Here is a 24,380-nt window from a genome sequence, read left to right as displayed (position 1 = left end):
TATTTTTTTTCTTTTGAATGAAACACGTTTAGTGCAATTATTTAGAAGTTCTGACCTAAACCTCACTTGTAATTTCTGGAGCTTTTTAGATAACGGTGCGTGATATTTTTTTGCAATAAAAAACGTGAAAATGTAATGCAAGGCTCATCCGATATAAATTCTATAAAAATCCCCTAAAGTGAAACCTCGCGAAATTAATATTTCTGTATTATTTCTATTGAAGAATAAAATATAGCAAACATCATAAAAACGAAAACAAGTACCGGTACATAAAATTCTAATCCGTAAAAATATACACAAAACAGACTTTGAAATCACAAAACAGACTGATATCTACACGCAAACATTATCCACGTGACCAATACGTCATCCGGAAGAACGGTGACGATGACACGGAGAGCATGCCGAACTTGGTCACCTCTGCAGTTCAAGATTTCTGTGCACACAGAGTTCCTCAGGGCTGTTTTGAAAGCCCTTCTTGCATCCCGATGTAGGACTTGGAGAGGAAACCCTTTGAAAGTGCTCCCGTTGGGAACTGCTCTTCTGACCATGTCCTGGAAGTCCTCATTTCCTATGTTGGAGATCCCGTTCTGTCTTTCAATCTCATATGACGCAAGAGATGTGGCCAGCATCCTACTGAGCTTGTCATCCCATGTAGTGATCAGTTCAAAGTCACTGCGGTAATCCACAACCATTGATCTCAGTTCCATCTCCAGGTTGGAACTCACCAATATTGGGTCCAAAGTTGGAGTCGCAAGGGGAGGAAATGAGGTGGATGAATTTAACTTCCCTGGACCACAAACAGAGTGGATCGCATCACGACTTATCTGTTTCCATAGCGATTGGTCCTCCAAATCAAAGTGACATGTCTCAACATTGTTGAGAAATTGGGAATTTGCAAAGAAGCACTCGTGGTTGTACAGACAATCAACTGTCCGGAAAGGATGGGCAGTTGCACCTTGGTTAATGATAGGAGGATCATCAGGTTCAACTCTGTGGTGGACGTACCTCACCCCTCTCACAGGATCCCAGAACTGGACTTCACCATCACAATATTTTGTCATCACCCAACTGTAAGATGAGTGGTTCTTCTTTGTTCCAATGCAAACAAACGCCTGAAGGCCGAAACCCAGCAGCAAGCTGCACAGTAAGTTGCTGTGCTCTTCATGGTCACCTTTCTTACAACAGAGAAATGAATGCATGGAAAGCCAATATTGATTTTTGTTTCCAGACCCAATGCTTGATGCTTTTTCATATGTGAAGGCACTGACAAATCGTGCAACACTTCTGGGAGTATTCAACAACCTTCCAGTAGACATAGGGCGAATGTAATTGCATACTAATCTGTTAGTTCCATTTTCATCCTGTGCAAAGATCTTAACCGATCGACTGGAGTGTTCTTCTCGAATTTGTAGATATTCCTTCCACCATTGTTTTGCATAAACAAGGAAAAGTCTATCCCTCTCCGCAATTCTTTGTTTCTCAAGCTGCAGTTGGGCTTCAAATAGATCCTTTCCAAGAGCAACTTCTTTTGTTGGGGGAATTAATTCCAACTGAACATCCAGAATGCCTGCTGGGATTTTGCATTCTGTACCAACTCCCAGGAGTTCAACTGATCTTGCCATTCTTTGGTGTGATGCTGTCAACACATTTCTCCATTCAATGTAGCAAGAGGAAACTAGAGAACTGGTTCCATCTGTGTCGTGCTGCATCACCACCAAGTGGACGTCATCAGCGAGAAACAACATGCTCTTTAAATCAGCCATTGTTGCACCCTCACCCGATTCCTCTGAATGGATTTCAAGCAGAAAACTTTCACAGAATGTTGGTTCGCATGCGACTGGAACGTTGCGTGACTTGAATCTTTGTCCACGAAAGTTAAGATGCAAAGAGAATGTAGAACACTCTTGGCTCACAGCCTGAGGATGTGCAGGAGCATTTAAATGATCCAAAAATGCTTTTCCACCAAGCACTTGAAAGTACAAGTACCGTCTAGTTGGATCCAAAGCTGATTTTTGAGTAATTTTAGCTTGTAAAACTTCCTCATCTATTTGTTTGTGTGTTGCTGGTTTGGTTTCATGTTCATATATTGGAGATTCAAATTTAAGCTTTTCCAAAAGATTTTGCACCAAGCCTTGTCTCTTTAAGTCACTAAGAATCTGGTTGTGAGTGACAGGGTGACCCTCTCCATCTTTCTGCTCAGATAACGCACTTGAAACAGCATCCTTGATTTTTTGCTGGATGTCGGCTTGTGTAAGTTGATTGTGGATGATTTGTTTTAACTCTGCTCGTTTCTGTGGAGGCATCGACATACTTTTTTTCACAATCAGTAGATAATTTTTAGATAATCGTTATAATGTCATTGGTTCTGTGAAAAAAATAGCCTACAACGTTTATACGATTTACGTTTTATGAGGTAAATCTGTATGTGTACAATTATAAATACATAACTTCACCACCATCAACCCATTAATGCAAAAAACTTCACCACCAGCAACTACGTTGTTTTCGATATATTAAAAGTCCCACAATCTCAGCTCAGCATGTTTTGTTTTCAAAATGAAAATTTGTGCCGTTTCCTGCCGTCACGTGACTAAATGTTTTTGCAAACCTAATCAAGCGTTACATACCAAATATTTTAGTTTTGAAAACAAAATTGACAAAAGATCTGTTATCTCAATAAAGAGTACATTTTTTCTGTGAATAAAGGTTTAATTGTTACAAAATAAAAATTAAATAAAGAGGTACAGTGATATCATACTTTCCATTGTTCGCGTATTTTGTCTCCATGGCAACCATAATCCAGCATAATATTCATTGAGTTCTTGTGCCGATAAAAGAAGAAAATGGAAAGTTTTTGCGAACAGCAAGCGTTTGAACTTGTGAATAATGCCATTGAGAGTGCCTTGAAAGCCGTTGCTTTAGAGAAAAGGCATAATTTGGTGAGTCTATGTAACTTTCAAAGTAATTTTATGCCTGGCAAAAATTTCGAAATTCATTTCAGTACGTCGTTGTCCACTCACCAGAAAGTTTTTTTAAGAAATTACAAGATTTTTGTGTTCAGACATTCACTTTGTTTAGTACAGACAAACATCATAATAAATTATAATGATGGTGATGACATACCAACCCCCAATATCAAGTGGTCACCCTGCCAAGATTTTGACAGTGAAGTGGGCTTGAAGCAAATTGAGGAATTTATTTCGGTAAATACCACTCAAAAGCTGTAAAACATTTTAGCCAATTTCTTTGAATTTTAAAACATAAATTATTGGATCATTATTTTAGAATGGAACTTATACTATAGAAGCTGACCATAGTAGCAGTTTTACGAACAAGTTAAGCCATGTGTATGTTATGCATGCCATCGTGCAAACCAAACTGTAAAACAAGTCTTTAAAACAATCTTTGCTTAAATTATTTTTTGTTGTGGACAGAACATTATCATGTAAATTTAGAGAACCTTAAAATAAAGAAAAATATATAAGGAGGTCAGCTCCTTATAATGATGGAGCTACCCCAATCGCGTCAGTCAAACTGATGATTACATAATTTTTTTGTCGAAACGTCTTATTTTTACATGACAGTGTTAATAACAAAATGGGCCAGTCTCTTAAAACTCAAAGAAAAAGAATTACAGGAAATGTTCATGAATCGCAGACATGGAAACGTGATAGTGCTTGGTTGTATTGCATTGACTTCCTTGGTCCTGCTGAGGAACATGACTATGACACAAGATTTAAGTACAGAGTGAGGTGGAGCATCCCAACCAGACGGAAACCAATTCCTAGGGCAACTGCATGTGTTTATTTCACTATTCAAGTCTCCAAGATAAAACCAAAGGTGGAAACTGTCGTTAGTGACTAAAAATTAAACACCGGTTAACAGATTAGGATATACAAAATGCCTTATTATATAGACTTGTTGTTGGTTAAGAATGATTGTGTTTTGTATGACTAGGTTTTAAACAAATACAATGCAAATGTTAATGTGTTTCTAAATGAAAACCTGTGTATGTTTCCGTATTTTCTACAAGCAAACTTTTTGTAGGTTCTGCCAGTGGACGTTTATTATGTTTTTGAAGGAAATCGTCTGATCCACAGGTAATCTATGATCTTTGTTGTCATTCACATGCTCACATTTAATTGCTTATTTTTGTGCAATTAGCTACATTTTTATTTTTGTTTATTACAGACCCGGAAAGTCAAAGTTTCGGGAGATTTGGCTGAAAGACATAATTCAAAGCAAGATCATCACAATGGAAGAAGTGACATTTTAAACTGTGTACTGATTGTTGTTCTTACGCTGGCGTTGAATAAATTTTGCATTTGTGTTTTACTTTGCCCTCTCAGACAAAATATAATGGTAGCACGTTATTAAAAATTCCTTTTTTACGTAAGTGTTACTGTTTTGATCCCCAAAAAATTATTCGGGCAAATATCATTGGACCGTAAATGAAACGCTTGATTGGTTTTTGTGACGCATCGTCAAGAATTTGAAAGGAAAATAAACAAGAAAACAGTTTTGTTTAAAATCTTACCGGTATATTCTTATTTGTAAGGCAGCTGCTGATAGAGTTTATAGAACGCTCAGTACATTGTGTTCAACTATAAACGGACGGTAAGGACCATTGGACCATTATATACGACTTTAACATGGCTGATGAACAACAACACGTGCTGTTTTCTGTCGAGGCTGAGGCATTGATTGAAGCATTGGAAGTTTTTCCTGTAAAAGAAATCGGCTGTCCCAAGTAAGCAGTGTGTGCTGTGTTTTAAATATCCATATGGTGTAAATTTAAAACACTTAACTCCTGAATTTAACTGATCTAAAGTATGCGTTAAAAGTATTTAGTTTTGGTTTGTTGTTTGTTGCAATAAATTTTGATGGTTTTAGATGGCAAAAGCAACATGAATATATCGAGAAGTTAAACATGCAAGCACTGCTTAGTGCTTCAGCGCAAGAAGAAGAATATGTTAAAGAAGCTCTTATAACATTTGGCAAAGTATGAACACTTTTCACATTGTTATTTTTAGTTTGACATGAATTGTCCCTACTAGGTCGCTTACTTGATTGAGGATCTGCTGAGTGTTGAGATTTGGAAGCAGAATGTTTTCAATGTTATCAAATCAACAAACTTTAAACCCAAAACATCAATTCCTCTATATATGGTGGTATGTTGCCTGCAATGTGTTTCAAACACTTTAGCTAAAGTGCAGACATAAGACAGTGGTTATTTTGTATTCTTTCTACAGCTGTACCATGAAGCCACGCTGGTCAATCTTCTGGAGACCGTTTTATTCCACAAAGAAAGCTTGGAATCGGCTGATGACGCAAGTTTGGATTTGCTTGATTATTGTTACAGGAAGTTGTCAACTTCAATCGGGAAAAAAATTGATTTTAAGGAAGAAATATCAAAAGATGTCGGAAATGTTGATACATTAAAGGTAAAAAAAATGATATACCAATTTCAACCAAATCAACTTAATCATAAAAAGAATGATGTCTATGTACCATGTGTTGATATTTAAGTTTAGTAAAATTTTTATCAAAGGAACTTGAAAAACAACAACAAAAAATGGACTTTGAAATTGTTGTCAAAGTGATTTCTATTCTGCGTTATATGACAGGAGCATTAGAAAGGTTATTTTTTAATTAAAATTTTCTTTTACCAAAAACCAGTAACCATTCTGTTTTGTGCATAGCTTGCCACTGAGCATGACATCGCGTATTATGAATACACACAATATCCCCTGTCTTCTGGTTGAACTGATTGAAAACCCTCCATGGACCAGAGCTGAAGATGGAAAGACACTAAAATACATTGGTTTGTATTTCCCTGTCCTAATCTACAGCTTCCCAGACTGGGTACTACAACCCTGTGGTGCTTACAAAAAGCGTGCAAAGAATTCACTAAACAAAAAAAATGCAGCATTTGACTGTATTAGTTCACAAATTACATCTCCAGACACATATGCTGAGTTCGTGTGAATATCAACTTGTAAAGGTTTTCAGTCATCTTTTTATACTTTCTGTTTAATGAATAAATAAGATTTGTTTTGTGAAATATTTATAAATTAGATGACTGTAAAACACTAATGGTCAAATAATTTTGGACCTAATAGATGGGGTTTGAGCCCAAAGTTTGGACACACTTTTGTGAACAATCACGAAATTGTCCCATGTTAAATCACAGAAGGAAAATGGGAAGAAATGAAGGGACCGGAAGTTCTTCAACTAACCAAGATAGAAGCCCAAGTTTGGCTCTCCCTCTACAACCTCCTGATGAATATGGAATGCATCAAAAAATATGACTTTAGTTCATTTAATAAAGCACAAATTGTTAAGGTTGGTATCCTATATGTTGTAGCCAGTATGTGTCAGAAGTACGGTTAGGCAAACAGAATTGTTTCTAAGTATATTAATTATGTTTTGTTATTGATATAATTTGCCCCTATAATTTAATTGCCACTAACATAATTCCATTTTAGTTGATCAAGTCACCCTGAAAGTCAAACTATTTTAATGAAATAAAAAAAAGCGAAATATTTTGTTTTCAGTTAAAATCTTACATGAATGAAGTTCTCCTCGACCAACTTCCAATTCTTGGTGATTTGAGAAAATATCTCGAACAACTTTCGTTGTCGGATCCTGCTCCTCCCAAGTATGCAGCAAATACAACTATTTGTTTATGTCACATTGTTGTTTGTACCAATAGGGTTTCCTCCTGTGTTTTTTGTTTAATTTTGGCAAGAGCATTTAACCCCATGTGTTTACAAAGAGCAAAATTGACCACTATACTGAGTAAATTACTACACTGTGATAATTGTTGTAGTGCTGATTATGCAGTAATGAAAACATGATTTAGTTTATGGAAATCTAAAATGACCTAAATATTGTGTATTTTCTGACTATTTGTTAAAAATTTTAGAGTAAAAGTTCCCCCAACCTTCAAAACCATTTTTTTTAATGTAAATACCTAGTGTTAAATGCAGGCAGGTATTGTAATATATTTTTGGTCATGTACTAACTAACAACAAAATTAAACTTAGGCCAGACCTGGTATTGGAACAGTTGCCTGAAATTCGTGATCGGATTGTTTCAACCAATGCTGGGAAATGGAGAGCAATTGCAAAATACCAAATGAAAAATTTCTTTGATCCAAGTCCTGAAGAAATCAAGCAGCAAGCACAAAGGTTTTTGTTTCCGGTTTAAAAGTAAATTATAAGCTGTTACACCATTATTTAACTCACAAAATGAATCTAGAGATGAATTCTACGCCTATGTGAAATATGAATTTCAAATTCCACCCACATAGCAAATGTGTGAAACAAATATCACCAGTGGTGGGATTCAAATTTTTCGTCAGCTGGTTATCACAAAAGTCATATTTTTCAACGGGTTCTGTTACATAACGGTAACCAGTAATGCTAACCGGTCGGCTGATCTCATAAAATTTCATGAAGCGGTTCTATAGAACCGGTGCGAACGGGCTGAATCCCACCACTGTATATAACCACTATTTATCAAGTAAGTTCTTTGTGTGCATTTGATTCTAATCAATCTTTCTGTACAGATTGGCCGACACTTATAATTTCGAAGTGATGGATTCACTTTTAACAGAAGTTCCAAAATGTTGTGTTTGTGGTAGTGAAGCAACCAAGAGATGCTCACGATGCAAAGTGGAGTGGTACTGTAGGAGGTTGGCATAAACAGTGTTTACTGAAATGCTTTTTACCATTTAAACACATTGTTTGTTTAGGGAATGTCAGGTGAAACACTGGCCAAAGCACAAGGAGGTTTGTGACACAATGTCGGGAAGCGTCAACACTTAATGTTTTTAAATTTCCAAATAGAAATTGTTTTCAAAATAAAAGTGTATTTTGTTTACATTTGAGTCATTGTGTGGCTGCACAGATTAAGTGGATACAAATTAATGGAAAAAAAATATTTGTTTTAACCTTCTGTGATTTAAGTACATTTGTGTCCACACAAAGGACATGTAGGTGTCATGTTATATTAGCAAGAGGTGGAGTTTCTTCATGGTTGACCTTAAATATAAGAAAAGGTCGTTGTTTGTTGAAACTACAAGAGACACTCCCTTAACAAACACAGGAATGTTTCGGGCAGAAAACCCACCCAGTCTAACCTGTTTAAAAGTGTTCCTGTTGCCAAGGTGGTCTGTTCAAGAATAAAAACCATTGGGACTTGTTGCAAGAAACACATTTATTCTTGTTTATAAACAAACTACAACAACAACATCGCAGTAATAAGGCTATAGAATTGTGAAGTCAGTGGTACAAAACCCTGATATAATTAGTACTAATGTTTGAATTAAATTGATAAAATTCAGTAAATAAGTGGACAATTTTGACTGCATGGTGTTTGATAGTCGATTCTTATTCATACATCTTATAAAGGAAACAGTAGAGCATTTTAAACAGGCACGTGAATAGAGCTGTATGCATGTCACACATCACTATACATAGTATGTATCATGGAGCTACTTATCATACAAGCAATACATATTTGTGCGATGCTTATAAATTCTACTGCAATTTGAACACCTGTACCAGGTGGAGGATAAGGAAAGAATGTTTGTGCAAATACTTCATGTGAATGTCATTAAATGTATTTAAGAAGCAGTTATCAGACAAAAACTAAGAGTTAAAAACAATTAACAAATTCACTGACTATGTTTGACATGTTCAAAATATCGATACGTTACTGCACAAAATACTGTCAGTTTTCTACTAAAACTATCTAATGTAAAGTTATGCGTTTCAAACTAGAAATATTTTCTACACTAAAAATTATAACATCAATAGTTTAATGCCGTACTTGGGCTAAAATCACTACAGACTGGCAGTCATACATAATGTTGTACAACTCCTCTTCAATCATAGTTAAATTATTGTGACCAAGAGGTGAAATAAACTAGGCTTCTTTGGTGTAAAAACAGTACAGTCACAAATTTAAGTGCACCAACAGGGGGTCAGAACTTAATGTTTAACGCGGCAAAACTTTCTCCTCAGTTTTTGGCAAGCTGTAAAGATAAACAGCGAGTATAACCAGTGCTGCCCCGAGCACAAACACTAATGTCACGTCAAAACTAAAGATAAAAACAGCAGCAACTGTGGATACTATTATGGATATAGAAGTTGCAAAACCCTTCAGTATGTTGTCAGCATATTTTATCACCACGGCAACCAGCAAACCACCGAAAGCTTGGATGCAGATAATGAAATATACGAGTGGTGTGAAACCATAGAAGAGTCCCTTCTCCATGACTTCTGCCCCATCTTTTGTAATTATTCCAATACAACCGGACAGAGCACCAAATAGGCCAAGCTGTATATTGCGAAGCCAAACTGAACCTTTGGATCCTTTCAATATTTTCTCAAAATAAACTCCAGCGAACCCGGATGAAAGACACGACAAAATCACAGCAAAAAGTCCTTTCAGTGCACTTTGCTCTGTGGCTGACTTTGACTCTTTTCCACCCGTTTGCACTTGAACCTAAATAAACCAAGATTTAATGATTGAAAGAAGTAAAAACAAACTGGGCAAATTTTCTGTATATATTAATATATATAAACACCTGCAACAGAAAAACACCTCAAAGGTTAGTCAAACTTTAAAACTATGAGGAAATAAAACTAAAAAAAAAACAGTTTCAATAGTCTGTATTGTGATTTTTTTTTTAATATTGCTCTACACAAAAGGGTGGTATACAAAAACACTTTATCTAATCACATAGAGACATTTGGAACAAACCTGCACAATGGCTACACCCATGAACAAGAGGAACATGGCAAACCACTGAAGACGACCCAAAGATTTTCCCAACATTGTGACTGAGAACATTGCAGTGGTTAGGATCTTCAGCTGGTACGTCACCTGCGTAACATCATGTTAAAGATGTTTGGTCCACTTGACAAAAATGCATATCTTTAAAATCATCAGTTGCGCAGCTTTGTCAAGGTCGACAGAACATAAAGAATGCTATGGTCATATTTCTATGTGCCAAAAACTGAAACAGGGATTTGTCCTTTAAATGCATTATACAAAATGAGTTTTCCTGAGCAAGAATGTATGTTTGCTAATTTAAACATTTTTAAATGTGATAAGCTTCAGATCAGCTATTGTTCAGAATTAAATGACTGTTGTAACATCAAATGACTGATGCTTAGTTAACATTCAAACAACTAATAAACACAGAAGTTACAACGTGTATTGAAATCTACAAAATGTAAGGTACGCTAACCTAATTAGTAACAGCAGTAAAACTAATTAATGGATAAAGTAAGTTACCTGAAATGTTGCAGCGGGTAGGTTGGAAACAGCGACGTACAGTAAGTTGTTTTGCACCATATATATCAAAGCTGGCACAGATATTTTCAGCATGTCTCTTGGCTGTAGTACAATGCTTTCATACAAATGGTACGCCCATGTTTTCACATTTCCTGTTCAGAAACAGATTTTACCACACACAAAGTAACTAAAACCTTTCATTTATGTAAAATTGTCAGAAAACAATTTACTGCTGGTATTCCTTAATGTTTCATTAACCTCACTGTTTTAAACTACAGATCACCTTAAATTTTGCATTTAAGATCAACAGAAAAAACATTGATGTCATAAAATGTTTTGCAAGGTAAGGCATAGTAGAGAACTTTTCATACCTTTGTGTTCGTACAATATGATCAGCATACAAGTAAAAAGTTTAAGTAGTTCAGCTCCGACAACAGCTGTTGTCGCAAAAAACTGTTCACCACCTCTTGTTCTCGCATAACGCATCGTCAAGATGAGGGTAGCGTTTTGTAACACCAGACATACCAGAGAAATGTATTTCATATTTGCTGTAACCAATGACAACAAGCTTATTATGTTTATTGTTGGAAAAGGATGAACAAAACTTCTTGGCAAAACAAGTTAAAAAGGCTAGGTCAGCATGCTTTCAAAATTTGCATTATTGATTTGATTGATTTGTAGTTACCAACATTATGTTCACTCATTATCTGCCCCATCTGCAATTTACAACATGGCAGCTCAAAAAGTTGCTTATAAGTATCACAGAAACCTGTAGCAACACTATCCACCAAGGTAGGTGATGTGAAAAGTTAATATTGGGGGTTTGTTAGCCATGCAGTCCGGATTGGAAAGTTTGTAGTTTGCACAGGGTTTTTTCGGTGACAGACTTTGCACAAACAAACTGATGTTTTTTTAGATGTTAATTGGTCGATTGCTTTTGCACGGATTGCCGATGAAATTGTAAAAGTCCTTCTTTCCAATCAGGCATGCAGTGCACATTTCAAAAAATTGAAAAAAAAACAAGCAACAAACCAGCCATGGCTGAGTTTGAGGTAGTTGATGGTTCGGGTGATGATGAACTTTTCTCTGATGTAGGTTGTGTAGATTTCTGTTGTTCCATTTATATATATTTCATAACATTTTCGTGAAGATATTGAATCCTATAAATTGTTTTGTTAGCATTCGCCATGTCTGCAAAAAAATGGACATCAAAAAAAAATAGTGCTGAAACCCTAAGTGGTCTTAAACTATTCTTATTTAACTTGTCCGAAAGGACACTGATAATGTTTTAATCTCACAAAAAATAACTGGTCAACTCGAAAACCGTTCACACAGACACTGGAGTTAAACTTCGTCGAAAATTTTTTTCTACAAAAGTTTCTGCACACAAAACAAGTTATTCAACAGCACACCCACCTTCTAAATGTGCTTTGATATTAACATAAAGTTCCCAAATGGTTTCGTGTCAGAACTAGTCATGCATGAACCGACTTCGCGTCATTAATGAGTCTGACGTCACAATACTTAGTGCACGTGACACGGTCATGTTTACATAGAAACAGCGACTATCTGTCTGCAGCTCAAATTAACAACAAAATCCATATGTTGCACTTGTTCACTTGTTGTCACCCTGTTTAATGCAAAACTTTACTAAATCTGGTTTACAATGTTTTCCATTCCTATGCACAAAGCTTGCTGCCAGCACTCGCACGACTGAAGCGCCTTCTTTGACGCCACGCAACAATAATCTGGCTTTCTCACGATTACGGTCGCAACGCTAAAAACTAGCAACTTTGATCAGCTGTATCTATGAAACCAGTTTCATATCAATCCACTTTTTTGCCAAAAATGTTTCAAAGTTATGGCCATCTCCCAGTTTAATCATTGATATGTTTTATTTTTCCGTGTCACATGCACTTTAATTTGAAGATTGGCTGAAAATGCGTTGGTTCAGATGGGATTCTACAATAAAACGCGTTTAGTGAACTAGTTTAAGTAACTAATTTAACTAATTACGTATAGGTAAAGCAGAAATTGTCAAGAAATATAACTTCGCTTCGGTGTGCCTTTTAAGTATATAAAATCGCAGAATGTGAATTAGAAGACAATAAAACCAAATTTGTTCTCCTAATTCTCTAGGTTAGTTTACAAAGTCGCGCAAAAGATATTATAACATTTACTAATGTTTTTCAATTGTACGAAAAATAGTCATTTTCCACAGAAAAAGCGCTCACCAAAGCCAGGTTTGCCGTTAACTCCTCACGTTTTTCTTCGCCTAAAAGTAAATTGTCGCTTTTGGTGCTTCTCGTACTTATGTTCATCGATAATTCATGCATTCTCTAAATGTAAATTTTTGCTTTATACATGTTTGTTTATTTATCCTGAAGTACTGGCTGTTTTTATCTTTAGTCATATCCGGGGAGGGGGTTTTTAATAACAAATTTAAACGAATTTTGACAAAATCAGACCTGCATGGTAGGGGTCCCGCACTTAAAAAAACATTTCCTTTCACGATTATTATCAAAATCAAATCTATTTTATTTTCACAAGTTACAACGTACATGAACATGAAACATAAAATAGTTTGAGCACCGATAAAATCATAAGGGTTGGCGAGTCATGCGCCCATGTGAAGGTGATTTCCTCACGAAGAATCACAGTCTGTCACAGGATCACAGCTAGTTGCACTGGGAGGTGATCGATTGCAACCGACTGCTTTGGACGTTATATAGCGCGGAGTAACACTTGATAATTCACAAGGGAAAACAAGATTCGCAAAAGGCACACATGCATTGAACATAATGCACAACCTGACACATTGTAATATTGGGATTTGTAAATTCGTAGCAGAATCACATTTGAAATCGACAAAAGGAATAATTGGTATTTTGCGGATATCTGCTATTATTACAAAATCCACCAGTTTACAAACACAAATACATGATATTTAAAAATTCAGAAAGCGTTGCAATAAAAAAAAACAATCGGTTAAGTTGCATAAAACGATATTTTTGACAAAAACTTTCATTCGAGCATTTTTTGTCCGTGATCAATCTCAGTTAAATATCAACTATTCCCAAATATGGAAACATATTAAACAGCAACAACAGTCGCAAAATCAACTGGTTTGTCAAGATCAAAAGCATGTGTCCAGACATCTGAGGTTGGATCGTAAACTTCAACTGATGTCAGTCCTTTACCCCAGCTCCTATAAAACAACCATCATACAGTTTCGTGAATCAGACACACAACAAACACAGGCAAGTTTTTCTACAACATTTTTCACTAAAAGAAAAATTTATAAGTTAACAAAAACAAACCAATGTACACCGGCAGACCCCTACACCACTAAACCAAATCACACATACAACCTTGTATAAAGCAAAGTGTTTTAAGTTTAAATTTAACAAACATTTTATGCAAGTTGTTAATCAAGTATAACATCGTATATCCCACTTGTCCCAGTTTCTCAACATTTACATTTTCACATAAAACGGGAAACAGTGTACTATAGTGACGTCATAATAGCTATTCTTACCTCCATCCACCCACAACATAAATCCTCCCATCAATAACACAAGCAGAGTGATAGCAACGAGGGTTTAGGAGAGGAGAAACATATTTCCATTTGTTGACTCTAGGTTCGTATTCTTCAACTGTTTGCAGGATGTCAAGACCTCGACCAAAACCTCCTGTCAGATTTAAAGTAAAACTTTTTATTGTTTTTAGGTTAATACTTTATAGTTATATCTACCAGTTTTTGTGTTTAGGATTCTTTTCAGGAAACTCCATTATATTTATCACGTGATACATTTACCGATGACGAATATGAATTTGTATTTTATAAAATTTACATAAAAACCACTTACTGTTAATTTTATTGCTTAACTTCTGATAACTAACCAATTGCATAGATCTTCCCTTTAATTTCTTCACATGCTAAATAACTTCTTGCTTCATTGAGAGAAGCGATTCTTGTGGAGGTTCCAACACGAATATCGAGGAATTCACATGATTGTAAGAGTTGTCTGCCATCATGTCCGCCCACAGAAAACAAAACATCTGAAGAAATTTCCAAATCGCTTGTGTTAATATTTATTGTGACGTCATATTACGATTATGTCGTAATGTTACGTAATAAGCAATGAGGTAAGCTCTGCGTTTCTTAACGTACAAATAAGCGATCAGCTTTAAATCAAGGGTTTAATTAAAATTAATCAATATTATGGTTGATATTCATGCAATAAAGAACTACAAAATGTAGATGGAATATTTCCTGTATTTCTGGTAAGTTTGAGGTCGGCGTTTCACAACATTTTCATGTCCAAAAGTGAATATTGTTGGGGTAAAAAGTTTAAACTGACTGATTTACATTTGGGCCCAGTTATGGAATATTGTTGGGGTAAATAGAGTGAATTTACTGATTACTTTAATTTATGGTTTACGGTTAATTATGTTGTTGTTGCAGATGCATGCCAACTATTTGGTACCGGGTCCAGTAATGAGATTAATCCTAAACAAAAATGAATTTAGATGCATTCTTACTGTCAATTGAACACATTCCATGCGCATATCTTGGTTGTAACATGTTGAAACCATTTCTAAATCTGTCTTCTTGTACAGAATAACACAAAGTTGATGAGAATGTTCCTTGGTTTCCATCACCGCCCGTGAGATACAAGTCATCTAAATTTGTTTGTAATTAGTGAATACAAGATTGTCCATAAAAGTGATAATTGTTGATCAACATCTAAATATTCACCAAATATTTACTATCAGTTTCCAAAAACATAGTTGGACAACTTTCTGTTCAACAATTGGTAACTTGTCAGTAATACTGTTACAAGTCCAAAAAAACACAAATTTTCTTTGGGTTATTACTAACAAAATTTATGGAGAGCAACTAGAATGAGTTGGTTGAGAGATGAGAAGATAGTCATAAACCACACAAAGACACACTAGTGATAAAAAGAACAGCCCCCGGTTTCGAAATCAACAATTTCAGAAATAACCACACCAACCTCCAACAACAGCAGATGCAGCACAACGTCGACCTTCCAATAAATCAGCAATTTTTACCCAGTTTTTACTTTCCTCCAAATTCAACATCTCACAACTTTGTGTTGGACCATCTCCACCCATTACATAAATATTTTCACCAAATTTGGCTGAAGTTGAGTTCACTCTGTCTGTGATCATTTTCTAAATAAATTTTGATAATTTTAAAACAATGCATCAAGGCAAAGTGATTAAAATGTTTCACAAAATAAAAGAAAAGTCTCTATTTTAAAACAAGTAACTCGAATAATAGAAAAAAACATGACATACTATGAAACATATTTTATTAAGTCATTGGCATGTTACACTAAACCAGGGCATGTTTGCATTATTATTTCATGTACAATCAAATGAACAAAAAATTATTAGTGTCCAAGTTTTGCAATAAACCCTGGCTGTTACTGGACTTTTGCTGTCTTGCTAACTTTAGTTCAAATTTACATTTACTTGCAAACACAAAAAGCATGTATATTTATGAGAAAGTATGTTAAAAAGCAAAACTGTAAGACAGCAAGCAATGTACATACTGGGTAATGTTCATGCTGTTTTGTGGTAACATTCCATTTCACACAATCTCGTTTTGATTTATTGCCACCAATGAGAAGAAATCCTGACAAATCTGAAACATAAACATTTGCTTGTTATGGTTTTGTTTGCTTAAAATATTTTTTTGGGGGTAATAACAGTGGTAACATATTTTTTTATGAAAGTTAAGTTGTTGTTTTGTTAATCAATCTTTTTGAATGGAGTTAGTATTTGTGTATAGTATTTACACAAAGCTTCATTTAAGTATTTAATTACTTTGACACCAGTCTTTCTTAATGCTTTTTTGGTGAAGCACATCTTTCTATATTGGTCAGTTTTGATTTATTTGTTTAATCTCAGCCCACAGAATTGTATCCCTAACTTGTTGGTAGTTGACTGTCCCTGGATTCTGACCACATGTTTGCAATATGATTTGCCACGAGTAAATCTTAAGTGGGAAATTGAGTAGGGTTTAAAATTACAGGAGTACAAATGCTATAAGGGTGGTTGCAGCATTCAAGCCTCCACCTTGCAGTTCTCCAACTGGTATTATAAGGTTGGTCAAGTTTAATATGCACTTTTATTGACAATTCAACAGTTTTGGAATCGATTCCTAAAGTATAATTTGAAAAAGTTTTGGAGTGCAACTCATTCGAATAGAATATTATAAAGATATACAAATTTGGGCTCTTTACACCAGATATCTTAACATTATACCGGCGAAACGAGGAGAACATAATATAGTAGGTGTTTGTTACGTCACAAGACGTCCATAACAAAATCACTGCGGTCGGGGGAAATAATTATTTCTTACTAGGAAGCATGTTGTCCATAACAGTGGTATAAATATGGTGGATAATGTGACAATATATAAAAAAATATCACACCTTTTTTGACAGGAGTTGCTTTTCCACTTGTGCCAGGTTTTTCAAAGTTCATTGATAAAGCATCCATGACTGCATTGCTGCATTCTATGTTACCTCTTACTAGGGGCTGAAAATAATTAAACATTTAAACTAATTATAAGCGAATCAACTACAACAATTTACTTCATTTCTTATTGTGGTTGCAAGAGACTGATTGGAAATAGATGAAAGATCAAGTTGCGAGAAAAGATTCACAAACAAATCCTCTCGATGGGAAGGATTGAAATTAACCCATCGAACCATTCCAGTAAATACAGCTTCTTCTGTCTGCATTCAACAACTAATTTGTGACAACAAGTTAAGTAACTGTTAAAATATATCTGTAAAGGTTACTAACATGATCTGACTGCATCGAATTGTAAATCAAACCAGAAAACACAAATAGAAAGTAAAAATGTCACATAAAAAGTTTAATCACCACAAAAGCAACTTAAACAAATACAAAAAGGTTGATATTATTGGTTTGATGTAAGTTTGTTAAAAAAACATGCAGTTAAGAACCCCTGGACCATAACCTACTAAAAATGTCTGTCGCAAAATATGATGTAAAAGTTACCAGTTCACTAATTCTTGTAAACAGCATATGATATGCAAAATACATGTTAAGTTTTAACTGCAGTTATTGCTGGAATTCACTTCGTTTTGTGTGAACACGAACAAACAACATTCAGAGCTGGTGGCTGTGGATGAGGAACTGTTGATGAGTTTACCCAAACTTTTATAGTCGAAATTTAATATACCTTTTTACAATTTAATCATGATTACCCCTTTGTTTCTCTGTTTGATGATTGCAGACATATCACCAACATCAAGTTGCATGAAATCATCATGTTGTACAACTGTTGCAATGTTATCAACAATCATTTGGTTTGTTTTCTTTTCCACATCAGTAAGATTGTATCGAGTAGCATAAGCTCTTAGCTTCAAACAGTTGTCGGTTGAAGTCATTTTGAGGATGACTCGACAACAAAATGACTTCAACTCTGAAATTGTCAACAAAACAAAATTCAGCCACACCTAATTCAGAAGTGATATCTGTGCTTACTGCTCCATTGATTACAAATAATTTGTTTTGTCCCTGGTGTCAACAACGTGACAATAGTCAAACACAAAAATTTTAACCTAAAATATGCAAAATTGTCATTGTTTGCAAATATATAAATACACATGTAGAACATATATATATATTGAAATAATCACTCTTAACACATTAACATCAGTAAAGATTAAAACTTGCATACCTTGCATCTGTGTATAATCAGCATCTTCCAACACTTCCAACACATTTTTCTCTGTTACTTCAATATCACCAGTGTAAATATAATCCAATACACTTTCCAGTCTTTTTGGTGGAATATTGTCAACCTTGATGAAATCTGAGTATTTCTCGCGCATCTATAAGAAAACAAAGTTAACCAATCACAACAAACACACACAATCCGGTCTAAAGAACTGACAAAATTCACAACCTTTCTGGTGCAGGAATATGGTATGTAATTTACATATAATAACATACATCAGTCCTGTTCAAATGAAAACATCACAAGGGCTATAGCAAAAATAAATCAATCTAGTAAGTTGCATTCTCGCATAGTTACAAAAGTTAAGCCAATGTAATTGTCGAGTAATAACAAAAACCACCTTAACATCTTAAAAATTTAAACCTTAATATTGTAACAACTCAAACAAATGCTTATCAGATATGCAAACACTAGACTAAGCTGTTGCAACTGAGCCAATTGTGTCAAAACATGAGCTGGATGTGGGGATGGAGCCATGTGGTATGGAGGCCTGGTGTAAACTGAAGGGGGTGAACAACTCTGGGTACGCATGTTCATAAAAGACAGGTATGAAATATTATAGTATGTTCCTCAATTGTTGAGATACTATACCACAAGACCTATGAGTTTTGTCAACAAACTAAATAAATTTTAAAAAGTAAAGAGTTGTTGTTGTTGTTGTTGTTGTCTAAATGTCATTGTTTGCTTGATTGCAACAATGTGTTTACGGACAGGGGACAACTAAACGACAAACATTCAGGTTTCATATTATTTCTACAAAACAAACACACTTACCTCAACACCAAGTAAAGCATTAAAATAATCTGACATAGAACAAACAACAGCATCATGTATTGAATAGTTTTCTCCTTGGGAACAAAGTGTTCTGTTGCAAAATCGTTTTGTTTCTTTTCTGTCACTAAAACATCAATAGTTTTACTTTAGTAAATCTCCATAAATTAAGCTTACTTGTTTAAAAAATTCATCACTTTCTGGTGATGCAAGTTTATTTCTTCTTGTGTTCGCTTCATTATGAAGACAAAAAGTTAAACTGACAGTGAATGAAATCCCGGGTCTAGTGTACAACCCTAAATCTTTGCTTACAACTTCTTTTTATTTTTTGCAGCATTTCCGAGAACGAAACTAACGTCACACCGGAGGGGAACCACCCAATACCACGCTTGAGTGATCAGAAAGTAATAATTGATTTTTTTCAGTTGAATTAATTCAAAATTTATTATGACCATCAAACATTGAGTGACACATAAATTTTCAAACAAGCCGATGCTTTTAATTATTCAAGCATTGAACGAGAACTATTTCATTGTGTGATCGGTTTTTAAAAAATATTTGGCCTTGGTGTATGTAATCGCCAAAGTTTCGCGTCTTGAACGCAACGAAATAACTGCCGCTTGTAGGCTTTATTACAAGCGTGGCTTATAATTTGTCTACGCCAAATAAATAGCGCACGTTTGAAAGCGCACGTTTTATGTTGCCTACTCAGGCCTTACTGTCGGTAAGTGTGGTTTATTTTGTTAAATTTGAATTTTGTATGTTTATCGTTTGTATTTATTTATAGAAAACCTTCCGTTACAATCTTGACCGCACCAATTGAATAAACAAGTGGGAAAGTGCGTACGAGTTGTAGACAGCGGCAATTGAGCAGCACACCACAGCTACAAATTAAAAAGCTGCGGCTACACAGTTTTCGACACGGCCCTCCGATGCCGCGTAAAGGTAAAGTTCTAAACGATTATACGGGTCCAAATACCCGTGCTCGGTCTAGATTAAATAGACCAAATGTCGGAGATGAAGCGCCGCCTACCCCTGAGGCGAGGCTCCAAAGACTTCGGTCTGAAACCGATGCCTTGTTAAATGTAATAACAAGAGAACAGGGCAAATTAAATGTTTCTACTGTAACTTCTGCCAATCGAAGTGACAGTGTGTTTAACCCATGCTTTTTCCCTCCACATGCGTCTGCGCCCGAACCACAGATGCCGTCAACCTCTCAGCAACCTTTCACCATCTATCAGCCAGTATATGGACAATCGCATCAGAATTCTGCTTCGGACCAAAGACTAATGCAGCAGAACATTGCAGCGACAAGACTTCCTAATGTAAAGGTACCGGTTTTTGCTGGAAATCCTGCAGATTACCTCAATTTTATGACGGCTTTTGAAACACTAATTGAACAATGGGAATTTGATCCCCGCCAGCGTTTATACTATCTGATGCTGCAGTACACTAGTGGATGCGCCCATGACTTGGTGGCAAGTTGCCAGTATTTAACTCCTTTTGAAGGGTATGTCGCAGCTAAAGGTTTGCTTAAGCAGCACTATGGCCATTCGTATCAGATCTCCCTGTCTTATATTCATAAATTTCCCGAAGATTAGTATGAATGATGCTGATGCGCTACAGCGTTTTTCTATATGCCTTACATCGTGCGTTAATGCATTAAAAAGCTTCGGAAGTTTACATAAAATGAACAATCCAGAAACCCTGCAAAAAGTAATAGACAAACTGCCAGTACCGTTAAAGATTAATTGGCGTTCTGTTGCCGACGATATTATGCACTGTCGTGCAGAAGATATTCACGATTGAACATATTGCAATGTTTGTTCGAAAGAAGGCAGAGAGGCCAATAATCCAATCTTCGGTGTAGGATCTGAACATTCCAAACGTGGTTCGAATTGTTATGCGACTTCTGCTGTCGATTCATGTTTATCGAGCAAAGCGCCTATCAGAAAAAGCCAATTTGTGTATGTTGTCGCGCTGAACATTATCTGAATCAATGTAAAGTCTTTCGACGAATGAATGTTGAAGAAAGATAATAAGTTTGTGTTTTTCTTGTTTTGAACCTGGTCATATTGCAAGCAACTGTAGTCGCACAAATCCATGCCGAAAAGAGGGTTGTGTAAAAATGCATAGCACCCTGCTGCATCCGGAAGAAACCCTTAATTCGCCCTCTAATTCGAACGCTGTAAAATGTGGCGTGGTTCAGTCCCATGAAGCTAATATCATGTTGCTAATTCTGCCAGTAAAGGTGCAGCGGTCAGATTCCGATAATTGGGTGATTGTTAACGCGTTTCTTGATCCGGGTAGCACATCTACGTTTTGTAGCAGGAAACTTATGTGTGAACTCAAGGCAAACGGTGTAAAAGTTCAAATAACATCCACCACGATAAACGGTAATGTCGTGAAAGAAGCTTTTTTGCTGAATAATCCGTTAGTCAGCGACGTTAATGGGGGACGTTTAGAAACCGCTGGAAGCAATAGAAAGGCTTTGTCGCCAGATCAGCAACTGTTTATGAAATGTTTCGAAAATTCTATCAAGCAACTTGACACCGGACATTATGAGATCGCGCTGCCTAAACGGGAAACACAGTTGATTATGCCAATAAATTTAAAGCAAGCTGAAAACCGTATCAAACAATTGAAATCGAAGTTCAAGAGAAACCCTAAGTTTTACGAGCATTATCGTTCTTTTATTAATCAAATGCTTCTTGAAGATCATGCTCGCAAAGTTCCACGTGTATTGCTACAGTGCAATGACGGAAATGTGTGGTACCTGCCTCACCACGGTGTATATCACCCTAAAAAGCCAAACAAGTTAAGGGTTGTATTTGATTGTTGAGCGGAGTTTAACGGGTTTTCACTAAACAAATGCCTGTTACAGGGGCCGGATTTAACTAGCTCGATCTTTGGTGTACTGTGTAGATTTAGACAAGACAAAATTGCTGTAATGGGAGATATAAGAAGTATGTTTCACCAAGCTCGCGTCCCCGAAGAAGACAGAGATTTATTGCGTTTTTTGTGGTGGCAAGATAGTGATATAAAAAAGGAAATAATGACTTATCAAATGAACGTTTATTTGTTTGGAACCGTCTGTTCTACAAGTTGTGCCAATTTTGCGCTACGTCAAGCGGCAATTAATCATGGCGATAGCTTTTCGCTGTGTATAATCAGCATCTAGCATCTGTGTATAATCAGCATCTTCCAACACTTCCAACACATTTTTCTCTGTTACTTCAATATCACCAGTGTAAATATAATCCAATACACTTTCCAGTCTTTTTGGTGGAATATTGTCAACCTTGATGAAATCTGAGTATTTCTCGCGCATCTATAAGAAAACAAAGTTAACCAATCACAACAAACACACACAATCCGGTCTAAAGAACTGACAAAATTCACAACCTTTCTGGTGCAGGAATATGGTATGTAATTTACATATAATAACATACATCAGTCCTGTTCAAATGAAAACATCACAAGGGCTATAGCAAAAATAAATCAATCTAGTAGGTTGCATTCTCGCATAGTTACAAAAGTTAAGCCAATGTAATTGTCGAGTAATAACAAAAACCACCTTAACATCTTAAAAATTTAAACCTTAATATTGTAACAACTCAAACAAATGCTTATCAGATATGCAAACACTAGACTAAGCTGTTGCAACTGAGCCAATTGTGTCAAAACATGAGCTGGATGTGGGGATGGAGCCATGTGGTATGGAGGCCTGGTGTAAACTGAAGGGGGTGAACAACTCTGGGTACGCATGTTCATAAAAGACAGGTATGAAATATTATAGTATGTTCCTCAATTGTTGAGATACTATACCACAAGACCTATGAGTTTTGTCAACAAACTAAATAAATTTTAAAAAGTAAAGAGTTGTTGTTGTTGTTGTTGTTGTCTAAATGTCATTGTTTGCTTGATTGCAACAATGTATTTACGGACAGGGGACAACTAAACGACAAACATTCAGGTTTCATATTATTTCTACAAAACAAACACACTTACCTCAACACCAAGTAAAGCATTAAAATAATCTGACATAGAACAAACAACAGCATCATGTATTGAATAGTTTTCTCCTTGGGAACAAAGTGTTCTGTTGCAAAATCGTTTTGTTTCTTTTCTGTCACTAAAACATCAATAGTTTTACTTTAGTAAATCTCCATAAATTAAGCTTACTTGTTTAAAAAATTCATCACTTTCTGGTGATGCAAGTTTATTTCTTCTTGTGTTCGCTTCATTATGAAGACAAAAAGTTAAACTGACAGTGAATGAAATCCCGGGTCTAGTGTACAACCCTAAATCTTTGCTTACAACTTCTTTTTATTTTTTGCAGCATTTCCGAGAACGAAACTAACGTCACACCGGAGGGGAACCACCCAATACCACGCTTGAGTGATCAGAAAGTAATAATTGATTTTTTTCAGTTGAATTAATTCAAAATTTATTATGACCATCAAACATTGAGTGACACATAAATTTTCAAACAAGCCGATGCTTTTAATTATTCAAGCATTGAACGAGAACTATTTCATTGTGTGATCGGTTTTTAAAAAATATTTGGCCTTGGTGTATGTAATCGCCAAAGTTTCGCGTCTTGAACGCAACGAAATAACTGCCGCTTGTAGGCTTTATTACAAGCGTGGCTTATAATTTGTCTACGCCAAATAAATAGCGCACGTTTGAAAGCGCACGTTTTATGTTGCCTACTCAGGCCTTACTGTCGGTAAGTGTGGTTTATTTTGTTAAATTTGAATTTTGTATGTTTATCGTTTGTATTTATTTATAGAAAACCTTCCGTTACAATCTTGACCGCACCAATTGAATAAACAAGTGGGAAAGTGCGTACGAGTTGTAGACAGCGGCAATTGAGCAGCACACCACAGCTACAAATTAAAAAGCTGCGGCTACACAGTTTTCGACACGGCCCTCCGATGCCGCGTAAAGGTAAAGTTCTAAACGATTATACGGGTCCAAATACCCGTGCTCGGTCTAGATTAAATAGACCAAATGTCGGAGATGAAGCGCCGCCTACCCCTGAGGCGAGGCTCCAAAGACTTCGGTCTGAAACCGATGCCTTGTTAAATGTAATAACAAGAGAACAGGGCAAATTAAATGTTTCTACTGTAACTTCTGCCAATCGAAGTGACAGTGTGTTTAACCCATGCTTTTTCCCTCCACATGCGTCTGCGCCCGAACCACAGATGCCGTCAACCTCTCAGCAACCTTTCACCATCTATCAGCCAGTATATGGACAATCGCATCAGAATTCTGCTTCGGACCAAAGACTAATGCAGCAGAACATTGCAGCGACAAGACTTCCTAATGTAAAGGTACCGGTTTTTGCTGGAAATCCTGCAGATTACCTCAATTTTATGACGGCTTTTGAAACACTAATTGAACAATGGGAATTTGATCCCCGCCAGCGTTTATACTATCTGATGCTGCAGTACACTAGTGGATGCGCCCATGACTTGGT

General features: G+C 35.9%; 5 protein-coding genes across 6 annotated transcripts in view; 2 read left to right on the top strand and 3 right to left on the bottom strand.

Annotated features, from left to right (window-relative positions):
• Positions 1–261: 261 nt before the first annotated feature.
• LOC145904595 (centrosomal protein of 76 kDa-like) lies at positions 262–2,362 on the bottom strand. The gene has a single exon (XM_082992383.1). It carries the CDS (start codon positions 2,310–2,312, stop codon positions 315–317), a length of 1,998 nt encoding a protein of 665 aa, XP_082848509.1. The 5' UTR covers positions 2,313–2,362; the 3' UTR covers positions 262–314.
• A 406-nt stretch (positions 2,363–2,768) lies between these two features.
• Positions 2,769–4,454, top strand: LOC145917805 (A-kinase anchor protein 14-like). Its single transcript, XM_083003090.1, has 5 exons — positions 2,769–2,942; positions 3,087–3,206; positions 3,661–3,843; positions 4,051–4,103; positions 4,195–4,454. The coding sequence occupies exons 1-5, from the start codon at positions 2,847–2,849 to the stop codon at positions 4,277–4,279; spliced, it is 537 nt and encodes a 178-aa protein (XP_082859216.1). The 5' UTR covers positions 2,769–2,846; the 3' UTR covers positions 4,280–4,454.
• Positions 4,455–4,522: 68 nt separating this feature from the next.
• LOC145917792 (zinc finger MYND domain-containing protein 10-like) lies at positions 4,523–7,890 on the top strand. The gene is made up of 11 exons (XM_083003076.1): positions 4,523–4,753; positions 4,897–5,005; positions 5,061–5,174; positions 5,256–5,447; positions 5,555–5,643; positions 5,706–5,827; positions 6,197–6,348; positions 6,561–6,664; positions 7,053–7,196; positions 7,577–7,702; positions 7,763–7,890. Exons 1-11 carry the CDS (start codon positions 4,656–4,658, stop codon positions 7,833–7,835), a joined length of 1,323 nt encoding a protein of 440 aa, XP_082859202.1. The 5' UTR covers positions 4,523–4,655; the 3' UTR covers positions 7,836–7,890.
• Positions 7,891–8,216: 326 nt separating this feature from the next.
• LOC145894536 (UDP-galactose translocator-like) lies at positions 8,217–11,796 on the bottom strand. Its single transcript, XM_082983155.1, has 6 exons — positions 11,731–11,796; positions 11,347–11,505; positions 10,686–10,862; positions 10,315–10,466; positions 9,778–9,900; positions 8,217–9,519 (listed from the first exon to the last, which is right to left on the bottom strand). The coding sequence occupies exons 2-6, from the start codon at positions 11,432–11,434 to the stop codon at positions 9,010–9,012; spliced, it is 1,050 nt and encodes a 349-aa protein (XP_082839281.1). The 5' UTR covers positions 11,435–11,505; positions 11,731–11,796; the 3' UTR covers positions 8,217–9,009.
• A 1,284-nt stretch (positions 11,797–13,080) lies between these two features.
• LOC145917791 (kelch-like protein 12) overlaps positions 13,081–24,380 on the bottom strand; it is a 54,206-nt gene continuing 42,906 nt past the window's right edge. For both annotated transcript variants that reach the window (XM_083003074.1, XM_083003075.1), the window contains 5 exons: positions 15,336–15,516; positions 14,860–15,000; positions 14,218–14,376; positions 13,853–14,006; positions 13,081–13,522 (listed from right to left, as the gene is read on the bottom strand). In XM_083003074.1, coding sequence (XP_082859200.1) covers positions 13,408–13,522; positions 13,853–14,006; positions 14,218–14,376; positions 14,860–15,000; positions 15,336–15,516 — 750 coding nt within the window. In that variant the 3' untranslated portion in view covers positions 13,081–13,407. The remainder of the gene's footprint in view (positions 13,523–13,852; positions 14,007–14,217; positions 14,377–14,859; positions 15,001–15,335; positions 15,517–24,380) is intronic.

Source organism: Ascidia mentula, chromosome 1, assembly GCF_947561715.1.
Source record: "Ascidia mentula chromosome 1, kaAscMent1.1, whole genome shotgun sequence".
Lineage (NCBI taxonomy): Eukaryota > Metazoa > Chordata > Ascidiacea > Phlebobranchia > Ascidiidae > Ascidia > Ascidia mentula.
This window is presented reverse-complemented; position numbering and strand designations above follow the sequence as displayed.

Bases quoted from the DNA above. Each gene is read 5' to 3' on its own strand.
- LOC145904595 (XM_082992383.1), bottom strand. From the start codon at position 2,312: ATGTCGATGCCTCCACAGAAACGAGCAGAGTTAAAACAAATCATCCAC.
- LOC145917805 (XM_083003090.1), top strand. From the start codon at position 2,847: ATGGAAAGTTTTTGCGAACAGCAAGCGTTTGAACTTGTGAATAATGCC. The intron at 3,207-3,660 runs GTAAATACCACT...CATGAATCGCAG, and splicing joins AAATTGAGGAATTTATTTCG to ACATGGAAACGTGATAGTGC. The intron at 4,104-4,194 runs GTAATCTATGAT...TGTTTATTACAG, and splicing joins GGAAATCGTCTGATCCACAG to ACCCGGAAAGTCAAAGTTTC.
- LOC145917792 (XM_083003076.1), top strand. From the start codon at position 4,656: ATGGCTGATGAACAACAACACGTGCTGTTTTCTGTCGAGGCTGAGGCA. The intron at 5,644-5,705 runs GTTATTTTTTAA...TTTTGTGCATAG, and splicing joins ATGACAGGAGCATTAGAAAG to CTTGCCACTGAGCATGACAT. The intron at 7,197-7,576 runs GTTTTTGTTTCC...CTTTCTGTACAG, and splicing joins ATCAAGCAGCAAGCACAAAG to ATTGGCCGACACTTATAATT.
- LOC145894536 (XM_082983155.1), bottom strand. From the start codon at position 11,434: ATGGAACAACAGAAATCTACACAACCTACATCAGAGAAAAGTTCATCA. The intron at 10,863-11,346 runs GTTTGTTGCTTG...CATTGGTTACAG, and splicing joins CTCAAACTCAGCCATGGCTG to CAAATATGAAATACATTTCT. The intron at 10,467-10,685 runs GTATGAAAAGTT...GTTTCTGAACAG, and splicing joins CATATTGTACGAACACAAAG to GAAATGTGAAAACATGGGCG.